The 12,783-nt window shown below is 46.8% G+C and overlaps 2 protein-coding genes across 4 annotated transcripts; both read right to left on the reverse strand.

Moving 5' to 3' along the window:
• Positions 1–679: 679 nt before the first annotated feature.
• Positions 680–12,314, reverse strand: LOC147124675 (uncharacterized). Of its 3 annotated transcripts, none has more exons than XM_085991153.1 (3): positions 12,234–12,314; positions 2,832–2,969; positions 680–2,241 (listed from the first exon to the last, which is right to left on the reverse strand). In XM_085991153.1, the coding sequence occupies exon 3, from the start codon at positions 2,130–2,132 to the stop codon at positions 843–845; it is 1,290 nt and encodes a 429-aa protein (XP_085847279.1). In that variant the 5' UTR covers positions 2,133–2,241; positions 2,832–2,969; positions 12,234–12,314; the 3' UTR covers positions 680–842. The 3 variants fall into 3 exon arrangements, with proteins under 3 accessions (XP_085847279.1, XP_085847288.1, XP_085847271.1); XM_085991162.1 differs by lacking the exon at positions 12,234–12,314 and adding an exon at positions 3,103–3,764; XM_085991145.1 differs by lacking the exon at positions 12,234–12,314 and having other exon boundaries at positions 2,832–3,079.
• On the reverse strand, positions 8,046–9,647 carry LOC147124676 (uncharacterized; the record flags this gene model as incomplete). The annotated part of the gene is made up of 1 exon (XM_085983868.1): positions 8,046–9,647. A coding segment is annotated over one exon (792 nt), but the record flags the coding sequence as incomplete, so codon positions are not given.
• Positions 12,315–12,783: the final 469 nt, after the last annotated feature.

Genomic DNA, 12,783 nt, shown 5'->3' on the forward strand with positions numbered 1-12,783 from the left:
TAACACACATATCAATAAAACAGGGAATTCCTGGAAACACACTGCAGGTCCTTCTTTATCTGGAGATCAAATGTCTGTTGTATAATTGTACCCAGCAGTTAACAGGCTCCTGTGAACTCCTCCCTCTGCTATTTTAATGTAGACTTTAACCAATTTATTTTAAACGGGTTTATTTTAAATGGGTTAACGCCTGCCTTAAAATGGTAGACTCAGGACTGTCCCACAGATGCGTTAAATCTACATAGAATAATTACCACAGTCATTTTTAGACTGGAAACTTAAACCTGCTGTTTCACTTTCAGTTAGGAACAGATCGCAGTTTTACATCAATCTCTGATTTGACAGCACGTTTCCAGCATTCACCGTTGTTCTTCCTGACTCTAAACACAGTTGTAAAGGAGCCTTCTGTTCCATGTCTAGGAGCTCTGAACCATGGAAGAGAGCGGCTGGGACACATCTCTTACAGGCCTCAAGATTAACCCACACGGCAACCTTGCTGTCAGTGAAGAGAGACGAGAAAGACCAAAGTGTTGTTTGCCCCTCTCAGTGTGGCCCTGAGGGACTGTGTCCAGCTTAAGTTCTTTTCCATCCATACCATCCTTCCCCCAGATTGTCCTTTCGGAGCTCCAGCCAGGTGATGCTAAACACTGGGTGGGAAAGAAAAAAATCTACAGCAATGTGTTTAAAACAAAGCTGATTTATTTGACATCCATCCAGAATATTAATAACCCCTATAACTGGGCTGGAGTTTAACATCAGCAGAAACAAACTGTCATAATGAACATGGTTCAGTCCTGGATGTGATTAACAGCAGCAATAACAGCAGAATCCAACCCCTGCAGTCACTTGTGAACTCGCTGGTGTCTCAGAAGGTTGGATGACTGAGTGAATCCCTTCCCACACACAGAGCAGGTGAACGGTCTCTCAGCAGTGTGAATTCGCTGGTGTGTCACCAGGTGAGATGAACGAGTGAATCCCTTCCCACACATGGAGCAGGAGAACAGCCTCTCCCCAGAGTGAACTTGCTGATGTTTCAACAGGTCAGATGACTGAATGAATCCCTTCCCACACACGGAGCAGGTGAACGGCCTCTCCCCAGTGTGAACATGCTGGTGTTTCAGTAGGTGGGATGAACAAGTGAATCCCTTCCCACACATGGAGCAGGTGAACGGCCTCTCCCCAGTGTGAACATGCTGGTGTCTCAGAAGGTCGGATGACTGAGTGAATCCCTTCCCACACACAGAGCAGGTGAACGGCCTCTCCCCAGTGTGAACTCGCTGGTGTCTCAGCAGATCCTTATTTCTATTAAATCTCTTCTCACAGTCAGAACATTTAAAAGGTCTATCCCCAGTGTGAACTCGCTGGTGTGTCAGCAGGTGGGATGTACGACTGAATCCCTTCCCACACACGGAGCAGGTGAAGAGCCTCTCCCCAGAGTGAACTTGCTGGTGTTTCAACAGGTCAGATGACTGAATGAATCCCTTCCCACACACGGAGCAGGTGAACGGCCTCTCCCCAGAGTGAACTCGCTGGTGTCTCAGTAGATCCTTTTTTCTTTTAAATCTCTTCTCACAGTCAGAACATTTAAAAGGTCTCTTATCGGTGTGAACAAGCTGGTGTGTCAGCAGGTGAGATGAGCGAGTGAATCGCTTCCCACAGGCGGAGCAGGTGAACGGCCTCTCCCCAGTGTGAGTGCGCTGGTGTACAGTGAGGTCAGATGATCGCCTGAACCCAGTCCCGCAGTGAGAGCACTTGAATGGTCTCTCGTCAGTGTGAACCCGTTGATGGCACATCAGTTTCCCGGAACTTTTATAGCACTTCCCACAGTCCGGGCATTTAAAAGGTCTCTCATCAGTGTGAACTTGCCAGTGTTGCAGCAGATTGGATGAATTAGTGAATCCTTTCCCACACAGGGAGCAGGTAAACGGCCTCTCCCCAGTGTGAACTCGCTGGTGTGTCAGCAGGTGGGATGGCCATGTGAATCCTTTCCCGCAAACGGAGCAGGTGAATGGCCTCTCCCTGGTGTGTATGCACTTGTGTCTCAACAGGCCAGATGATTGGCTGAAGCCTTGTCCACACACAGAACACGTGTACGGTTTCTCCCCGCTGTGAACGGTGCTTTTTGCTTCCATGATCAAAGGGTAATGATATTCAGATCCTGATGAATCGAGTGACTCTGTCAGATCTTGAAGTGATGTTTGGTTTGAGTTCCCCGTCTGCAAATCCTATTCTTCTAATACCCTGTAAAATGAGTTTAAAACAGGAAAAACGGAGCGTGAGAGAGAACCCACAAAAACACAAAGGCAGGTTGTGAAATTGAGCTCAATGAATCTGGTCATTTGTGGGGCTGGCAGTAGAAAAACATCAGCATGAAAGGTGCCAAATAAAAGCAGAGACACTCAATGCTTTCAAGGGGAGACTGGATAGGCACTTGGGGGAAATAAACTTACAGGGCTACGGGGATAGAGTGGGGGAATGGGACTGATTGGATTGCTCTACAGAGAGCCAGCACGGACTTGATGGGCCGAAAGGCCTCCTGTGCCGTTAAGACTCCAAGAGATTGTCACAAAAACCCAACTGGTTCACTAAATGTCCTTCAGTAGCCTCTATGGGAGGAGAGAGAGAGGTGGGCGGGGGTGAAGGTGAGGGCTTTTATACATCTGCAACCCAACCAGAACTTTGACATAACCTCCCAAACCCACGACCTCTACCACCTTGAAGGACAAGGTGTATGGGAACAGCATCACCTCCAAGTTCCCCTCCAAGTCACACACCATCCTTGGACATATATTCCTTCATCGTCGCTGGGTGAAAATCCTGGAATTCCTTACCTGGCAGCACTGTGGGAGCACCTTCACCACATGGACTGCAGCGGTTCATGAAGGACGTCCAGCTTCACCTTCTCACTGGGCAACTGGGGATTGACAACGTCTTACGACGCCCACACCCCACGAATGAATTCAAAAAATCTGTAGATGTAAAATAGATTAAAAGCCTCTACAGAAATACTTGTTCCTAAAACAATACTCTTTTACATTGTAGGGACAGTGTCTGTTTAACAACCTAATCTCCCCCAGAATCCACCTCCCTTGACAGTCTCACATTGGAAATTGTTGGGTCCTCCTGGGCTCAGAAGTACTGGGGGTTAAACCCAGCAGCTTCTCCTCCATCTCCACTCCAGCTCAAACTGAAGCAACAAAAAGACCTACACAGGCGGCCAGGGACCGACTTCCGCATCCAGCGACCGCCCTGATACAAGCCGGCTCTGGATTGGCGGCTCTGCTGTGTCGATCCAGTTGTGGTTTCTCCTGTCCGGTCACTCCCGCGCATGCTCAGCTCACACTGCCATGTGATTGACGGGAGCTCCGGACCAATCGGAAGAGGGGGCGGGGCAGGAGGACCAAACGGGCGGCGGGTCCTCCAACCAATCAGAGTGTGGGAAGGGCGGGGTTTGACTTTTAACACTGAACAATAGAAGGTGAGCTGAGCATGCGCAGGCGGCGGTGACCAGGAGAGACAATCATTGACTCATTGATTTTATTCTCACTCTGCACACAGCGGGTGTGGAACTGAACCCAACCAGAGGAGAGGGAGGGGGAAAACTGGGAGTGGAGGAACAAAATGTTGGAGATGGTGCGATGGGTTTGGATTTCAGCACAGGGAGGGAGAGTGTGTGGGACGGGGATTTACAGCTTTGGGGGAACAAGAGAGGAATAATGTTTGATAGAAACTAGAATTGTCTGTTCTGAATTTCTATCCTGCACTTACAGTGATGACTTTTGTAAACTCCTTTTACAGGGTATTAGAAGGGGAGGATTTACAGACGGGAAACTCAAACCAAACATCACGTCAAGATCTGACAGAGTCACTCCATTCATCAGGACCTGAATATCATCGGCCTTTGAATGTGGAAGGAGAAATGTTTGTCTGTTCTGTCTGTGGGAAAAGATTTCAAAGATCAGTGTGACTGGAAAAGCACCGAGACACACACACCCGAGTGAGAGTGTTCCAGTGCACTGACTGTGGAAAGAGCTTTAACCAGGAGAAACCATGGAAATGTTGGGACTGTGGGAAGGGATTCAATTACCCTTCTGAGCTGGAAACTCATCGATGCAGTCACACTGGAGAGAGGCCGTTCACCTGCCCCGTGTGTGGGAAGGGATTCACTCAGTCATCCAGCCTCCATGCGCACCAGCGAGTTCACACTGAAGAGAGACCGTTCACCTGCATTGAATGTGGGAAGGGATTTAATGCTTCATCAAACCTCCTGACACACAGCGAGTTCACACTGAGGATCGATCTTTTAAATGTTCTGTGAGAAGAGCTTTAAAAGCACAAAGGATCTGTTGACACACCAGCAAGTTCACACTGGGGAGAGGCGGTTCACCTGCTCCTTGTGTGGGAAGGGATTCACTCAGTCATCCCACCTTTGGACACATCAACTTGTTCACTCTGATAACAGACCTTTTAAGTGTTCTGTGAGAACAGCTTTAAAAGTAAAAGGGATTACTGACACACCGACGCACTCACTGGGGAGAGGCCATTCACCTGCTCCTTGTGTGGGAAGGGATTCACTTGTTCATCTCACCTTCTGACACACCAGCAAGTTCACACTGATAAGAGACCTTTTAAATGTTCTAACTGTGAGAAGAGCTTTAAAAGTAAAAAGGAGTTACTGACATACCAACGCACTCACACCAGGGAGAGGCCGTTCACCTGCTCTGTGTGTGGGAAAGGATTCACCCGTTCATCCCACCTGCTGAGACACCGGGGAGTTCACACTGGGGAGAGACGTTCATCTGCTCTGTGTGGGGTAAGGGATTCACTCAGTCATCCCACCTCACTGATCACCAACTTGTTCACACTGATGACAGACCTTTTAAATGGTCTGACTGTGGGAAGAGATTTAAAAACAGAAAGGATCTGTTCACACACCAGCGAGTTCACACTGGGGAGAGGCCATTCACCTGCTCTGAGTGTGGGAAGAGATTCACTCAAACAACCTGCCGAGACACCAGCGAGTTCACAAATGACTGCAGGGGTTGGACCCTGCTGTTATTGTTGTTGCTGATGTTAATAACCCCTATAACTGGGCTGGAGTTTAATATGCTGGATATATATTTTTAAAAATCTGCTTTGATTTAAACACATTGTTGTAGATTATTGTCTTTCCCACCTGAGTGTTTAGTATCACCTGGCTGGAGCTCAGAAAGGACAATCTGAGGTAGGATCGTACATCGGGAACAGAACGTCAGCCTGGATACAGTCCTTCAGGGCCACACTGAGAGGGGCAAATGGCACTTTGGTCTTTCTCATCGCTCTTCACTGACAGCAAAGTTGTCATGTGGGTTAATCTCGAGGCCTGTAAGAAATGTGTCTCAACCGCTCTCTTCCATGGTTCAGAACTCCTAGGCACGGAACAGAAGGCTCCTTTACAACTGTGTTTTAGAGTCAGGAAGAACAATGGTGAATGCTGGAAACGTGCTGTCAAATCAGAGATTGGTGTCAAACTGCGATCTGTTCCTGACTGAACGTGAAACAGATTTAAGTTTCCAGTCTAAAAATGACTGGTAATCATTGGACATGTTTGTGTGACAGTCCTGAGTCTACCATTTTAAGGCAGGTATTAACTAATTTGAAATAAACCCATTTAAAATAAATTGGTTAAAGTCTGCATTAAAATAACAGGCGGAGTTCACAGGAGCCTGTTAACTACTGGTACAATTATACAACAGACATTTGATCTCCAGATAAAGCAGGACCTGCAGTGTGTTTCCAGGAATTCCCTGTTTTATTGATGTATGTGTGTTAGACACCAGGATAACTAAAAATACACGACCTGGAACATTCGACAGTTACTCTGGATCACTCCTGCTGTGGAACTCCACCACTGACCCTGCTGAAGGTTGTAGGCTCAGGGAGTGGGGCCTCCAGGAGTGGACGGTAAAGAAGCTGGGTTTCGGTATCCTGACAAATATATGGTGAGGAACCAGAGGAATCCTTACTAAGGAACTCTCTGGGGTTTTACCGGCCAGCGTAGATCTCGGGGTGAATGATCCCTGACTCCCCGAACTGTCTTACATTGAACCCAGTTCGTAACAAGATGAATTCAGTTTACAGGAGAATAGGGGCAAATATACCCAGAATTTGAGGGAGTCAAAAGCAGCCATTAGAGAAGCTCAGAGATCTTTTGGAAGATGGTGCACAATTATGGTAATAATAGCAAAAGCTATTCCAGCTACATCAGGAGTCAGAAGACATAGTTACACAGAGTTACATAGAATTAGAGTCTACAACACAGGAACAGGCCATTCGGCCCAACTGGTCAATGCCGGTGTTTCTGCTCCACACGAGTCTCCTCCCACCACTCTTCATCTAACCCTATTAGCATATCCTTCTATTCCTTTCTCCCTCATGTGCTTATCTACCTTCCCCATGAATGTATCTGTGCTATTCAACTCAACTACTCCTTGTGGTAGCACGTTCCACATTCTGACCTCTCTTTGGGTAAAGAGGTTGCCCCTGAATTCCCCATTGGATTTATTAGAGACTGTGTTATATTTATGACCTGTAGTTTTGGACTCCCCCACAAGTGGAAACATTTTTTCCAGGTCCACCCTCTATAACCTTTTCATCATCTTAAAGACCTTTATCGGGCCTCTTTATTCTAGAGAAAAGAACCCCAGCCTGCTCAGACTTTCCTGATAAATATATCCTCTCAGTTCTAGGATCATCCTTGCAAAGCCTTTTTCCACCTTCTCCAGTGCCTCTATATCCTTTTTATAATATGGAGACCAGAACTGTGCACTGTACGCCAAGTGTGGTCTAACCAAGGTTCGATACGAGTTTAAAATAACTTCTCTGCTTTTCAATTCTATCCCTCTAGAAATGACCCCAGTCCATTGTTGGCTCCTGTTATGGCCTCATTAACCTGCGTCGCTACTTTTAGTGATTTGTGAATCTGGACCCCGAGATCCCTTTGCTCCTCTGTCGCATTTGGACTCTTATTTTCAAGTGTGTGGCCTCCTTATTCTTCCTACCAAAACACACAACCTCACACGGATCTATACTGAAATTAATTTTCCAATTACACTCCCATTCTGCAAGTTTGTTAATGTCTTCTTGAATTTTGTCGCAGTCTTTCTCAGTATTAACTTTACCTCACAATTTGGTGTCATAAACAAAGTTTGAAATTGTACTTCCAATTCCTGAGTCCAAATCGTTTATGTAAATGGTGAACAACAGTGAGCCCAGCACCGCTCCCTGTGGAACACCACTTCCCACCTTTTGCCAGTCTTGAATAGCTACTCCTAACCCCTACGCTGTTTCCTGTTTTGTGACCAGCTTGCTATCCATAAACAGTTTGTAAGATCGACAAGATGACCAAGGTCAGGCCGTTTGGAGTGAAGGGCCCGGCAGCAGAATGGATGGAAAACTGGCTCCAAAACAGAAATCAGAGGGTTGGCGTTCAGGGAAGTTTGTGGCGACCTTTGTGTGTGTCACAAATAGATTTTCTTCTATTTTGAATAGAGATACAAAAGCTCTACTAGACATGTTAAACTACTAGTTATTTAATCAGGGCTGCAGCTGCTGAAAGGTTGACTGTACTGAGGTTTGTGGCCAGAGCTGGCAGACGTGTTGTTCTGAAGTCTGATGTCTCACACCTGAAGAGTCTGTTTATGTCATGTTGTAATGACCTTTTTCTGTTGCCTGGTGTCAGAAATAGAAATCAAAGGGAGATGATGCCCCACTCTGTTAATCAACTTTTTGACACATTTCCATGCATTTCCTGTCTTAATTTACAAAGATCACAACTCCATTAGTGAACAATGGATTGCCAGGCTGCCACTTTTTAGTGAGGCTTGAAAGGATTCACTGTGAAGCTACACCTGCCCATCTGTCTGTGTGTCACTGTGTTTGGATTGTGTCAGACAACAGTCCTAATATCTCGCCTACATCCATTACAATTTTTGAAATGTTAGATTGTACTTGGAAGAAGTTGAGTTTGAATCTGACAATTCTGAAATTGGGAGCTGTTAATGATTTCTGTTTTTCACATAACTATATAGTGATGTGATCAGTCAAAGCAAATTAAAAGATGCTGCTATTTACTGAACACAACTGAATAATTCTACAAGGATGTTATCGCAGTCTTCCTCAGTATTAACTACAACCCCCAATTTAGTGCCATCTGCAAATTTTGAAATTGTACTTGATTCCCAAGTCCAAATCATTCATGTAAATGATGAACAAGTGGTCCCAGCACCGATCCCCATGGAACACCACTTCCCACCTTCCACCCGTCTGAGTAAATACCTTTAACTCAGCCCGTTACTATAACTGGACTTGTCTCCATTCCCGTACCGAGGAGATTGCTGTACCAGACGGGAGGGGCAACATTTGGGGACTCTCGATTCTCCACCAATTCCCATTCCCCTTCTTTCTGGTGGATAATGGAGGTGTCACTGTGTGTAATGTGCAAGTCAGTAAGAATTGTCAGCAAGGATTATTCAGCACTTTCTAATTGGAGATGTTAATCAGTGAAACCTTTCAGACACTGAATTGTAGATTTTGTACCAAATATCAATTTAGGATTGAAGTAAAAGTTCATAATTTTATTTTAAAATAATTCAGGGACTCTCATCAGAAATTAAGGGGAAAGATCAGACAGCGGTTCTTAAACGAACACTGCAGCCCCGACAACTCAATCAGCTATATATCCAGAATATTAAACTCCAGCCCAGTTATAGGGGTTATTACCATCAGCAGAAACAAACCCCAACTATCAGAATCAACAAGGTTCAGTCCTGGATGTGATTAACAGCAGCAATAACAGCAAAATCCAAACTCTGCAGTCACTTGTGAACTCGCTGGTGTCTCAGCAGGTTGGATGACTGATTGAATCCCTTCCCACACACGGAGCAGGTGAACAGCCTCTCCCCAGTGTGAACTCGGTGTGCTAGCAGGTTGGATGACTGAGTGAATCCCTTCCCACACACGGAGCTGGTGAATGGCATCTCCCCAGTGTGAACTCGCTGGTGTGTCAGCAGGTTGGATGACTGATTGAATCCCTTCCCACACACGGGGCAGGTGAATGGTCTCTCCCCAGTGTGAATGCGCTGGTGTTTCAGCAGGTTGGATGACTGAGTGAATCCCTTCCCACACACAGGGCAGGTGAATGGCCTCTCCCCAGTGTGAATGCGCTGGTGTCTCAGAAGGTCAGAGGAATTAGTGAATCCCTTCTCACACACGGAGCAGGTGAACGGCCTCTCTGCAGTATGAATGTGCTGGTGTATCAGCAGAGTGGATGAATTAGTGAATCCCTTCTCACACACAGAGCAGGTGAACGGTCTCTCCCCAGTGTGAATTCGCTGGTGTGCAATGAGGTGAGATGAGTGCCTGAACCTCTTCCCACAGTGAGAGCAACTGAACGGTCTCTCCTCTGTGTGAACTCGCTGGTGTGTCAGAAGGTGGGATGACTGACTGAATCCCTTCCCACACTCGGAGCAGGTGAACGGCCTCTCCCCGGTGTGACTGCGTCGATGAGTTTCCAGCCGGGATGGGGAGCTGAATCCCTTCCCACAGTCCCCACATTTCCACGGTTTCTCTGTGGTGCGGGTGTCCTTGTGTCTCTCCAGGTTGGATGATCAGTTGAAGCCTCGTCCACACACAGAACACGTGTACGGTTTCTCCCCGCTGTGAATGGTGCGATGTTTTTTCAGGCTGTGTAACTGGTTAAAGCTCTTTCCACAGTCAGTGCACTGGAACACTCTCACTCGGGTCTGTGTGTCTCGGTGCTTTTCCAGTCACACTGATCTTTGAAATCTTTTCCCACAGACAAAACAGGCAAACAATTCTCCTTCCACATTCAAAGACCGATGATATTCCCTGTAAAAGCAGTTTACAAAAGGCATCACTGTAAGTTCAGGATTAAAATGCAGAACAGATAATTCTAGTTTCTATGGAACATTCTTTCCTCTCTTATTACATAGAATTACATAGATTGTACAGCACAGAAACAGGCCATTCGGCCCAACTGGTCCATGCGGTGTTTATTCTCCACACAAGCCTCCTCCCATCTCTCTTCATCTCACCCTGTCAGCATCTCCTTCTAATCCTTTCTCCCATGTGTTTATCCAGCTTCCCCTTAAATGTATCCATGCTCTTCGCCTCAACTACTCCCTGTGGCAGCAAGTTCCACATTCTCAGCACTCTCTGGGTGAAGGAGTTTAATCTAAATAGGACTTTCCTGGGCAGCCAATCAGCACTGCTGCCTCTTTTGTGCATTTCCTGACGAGGCGAAACAGTTGATATTTTCTGATCAAAAAGGGCTGAGCTCGGCAGCATTAGTCCTGTTTTGCCTCCTTTGGAGACCAGGTGCACGAGCAGAGTGAGCACAGCCTTCACAGCAACCGCAATAGAATTGTTACAGTTGTGAAGGAACTTTGAGTAAGTGCACTGGACCACAATGTATGTGTGTCGATTATTGTCTTATTACGCTACTGTAAATGTTTTAAAAGCTCTTTATAAATATAAATTCTTGTTGGTGTATAGAGTACTCTGTTGAAATTTAGTGAAATGATCGATAACCAAGGAAGATCATTTCTTTGTTTGGTTCGGTTAGTTTTCATAGAATCATGGAAAAGTACAGCACGAAGGAGGCCATTCGGCTCGTCGGGCCTGTGCTGGCTCTTAGAATGAGCACTCGTGCTTAGTCCCACATCCCTGCTTGTTGTCCGTAACCCTGTAAGATCCTCATCCTCAAGTACCCGTCCAACTCCCTTTTAAAATCATTGATGGAATCAGCTCATGACCTTTCCAGATAGAGCGTTCCCGATCCCGACAACTCTCTGAGTTTTATTCAATTGTTGCCACAGTTGCCTTCTGTGAAGGTTTAATAATAAACGCATTTTGCTGTGAAAGCAATTAAAACATTCCTAGTATATAAATAGACAGATGCGTCAAAATATTAAAATTGTGGGAGGGAGGGCAGTGCTCGCCAGGGCCCAATAAACAATGGAATTCTTGTTTCCCAACCCAATGCTTAGAAGATGAAGTCCCAGAGCTGCCTCTAGCTCGGTTCCACCTGCCCTATTCTGACAAGCTAAGGTGTTGGTCAGTGCACTGTGATTGCCCAGTGGGCAGAAAATAGCAAATCTAGAAATATGACCAAAATAACACATTTTAACCCCAAAGTTGTAAATCCCCATCCCACACACTCTCCCTCCTCCCTGTGCTGAAATCCAAACCCATCGCACCATCTCCAACATTTCTTTCCTCCACTCCCAGTTTTCCCCCTCCCTCTACTCTGGTTGGGTTCAGTTCCACACCCGCTGTGTGCAGAGTGAGAATAAAATCAATGAGTCAATGATTGTCTCTCCTGGTCTCTGGGAACCTGAAGCCCCGCCCACTCTCTGTTCCTGTACCAAGATGGCAGCACATGCGCGTATGGGGACGATAGCCTCGTGGTAATGTCACTGGACTAGTAATCCAGAGGCCTGGACTAATGATCCAGAGGCGTGAGTTGAAATCCCACCACAGCAGCTGGGGAATTTAAATTCAGTTAATTCAATAAATCTGGAACAAAAAGCTAATATCAGTAATGGTAACCATTCAACTATCGGATTGTCGTAAAAGCCCATCTTGTTCGCTAATGTCCTTTCGGGAAGGAAATCTGCCGTCCTTACCCGGTCTGGCCTATATGTGACTCCAGACCCACAGCAATGTGGTTGACTCTTAACCGCCCTCTGAAATGGCCCAGCGAGTCACTCAGTTGTAACAAACCGCAACGACCTTCACCACTCGGACTGCTGCGGTTTAAGAAGGCGGCTCACCACCACCTTCTCCACGGCAACTAGTGATGGGCAATAAATGCCGGCCTTGCCAGCGACGCCACATCCCAGAAACAAATTTTAAAAATCCCTCCCTGCCCAAGATGGCGGCCAGTGACCACTCTGATCCGGGCGGCCGGGCCTGTCCCCGCCGGTAAACCCGGGGCCTGTGGGCTCTTATTCGGGGCCTGAGGCCTACACCGGGTGTTTGTGAAGCTTCCCGGCCCACCCGCGGCTCCAATTCCTCCTTCTGTCCCCGGGAGAAAGCCTCACAGCCGCCGCCCTGCAGCTGGATGAACCCCGGACCCGGGGGCTGTTATTCGGGCCTAAAGCCGCAGCCCCTTTATTATAAAGCCGGCCTTGTGGTTTATTCTCCCACCGCGTCCGCTCGCCCTCTCCTACCGCGCCCGCTCTGTCCCGACCGCCATCTTCCTTCAGGCGGGCCAGGAACCCGGCACTACTGCGCCTGCGCACCGGGCCCCCGTCACTCAGATAGGGCGTGTTCCCAACCGCGCGGCATTCTGGGTACCCACAGCCGCCATCGAGGATGTGTAGCAATTCCTGATAATTGATTCCTTTTTACGCATCAGCGGCCTATCCTCTAAATAATATGACGGGTCTTGGGTGAATGGAATGGTTGAGGGACAGAAGAGGTGCATCTGGACCAGGAAGTGAGGCAAGGAAAACATTTTAAAAATTATTTCATCCTCTTTTGGTGAAACCATAAATTTAGACAGATAAAAACTGTAAATAAACCATTAAAACCGTAAATAAACCAATAAAACTGTAAATAAACCAATAAAACTTCAAATAAACCTTAATAATCAAATTAAAATTTGGTTCTCCAGCCCAATTATGCACTCCAGTAAAATTATTTCATGGGATGTGGGCATCACTGGCAAGACCAGCATTTATTGCCCATCCCTAGTTGCCCTTGAGAAGGAGGTGGCGA

This window comes from Somniosus microcephalus, chromosome 1, assembly GCF_052327205.1.
Source record: "Somniosus microcephalus isolate GS21.2 chromosome 1, FLI_Smic_1.0, whole genome shotgun sequence".
Classification (NCBI taxonomy): Eukaryota; Metazoa; Chordata; class Chondrichthyes; order Squaliformes; family Somniosidae; genus Somniosus; species Somniosus microcephalus.

What these genes read in the sequence shown, in the direction of transcription:
- LOC147124675 (XM_085991153.1), bottom strand. Translation starts at nt 2,132, where the DNA reads ATGGAAGCAAAAAGCACCGTTCACAGCGGGGAGAAACCGTACACGTGT.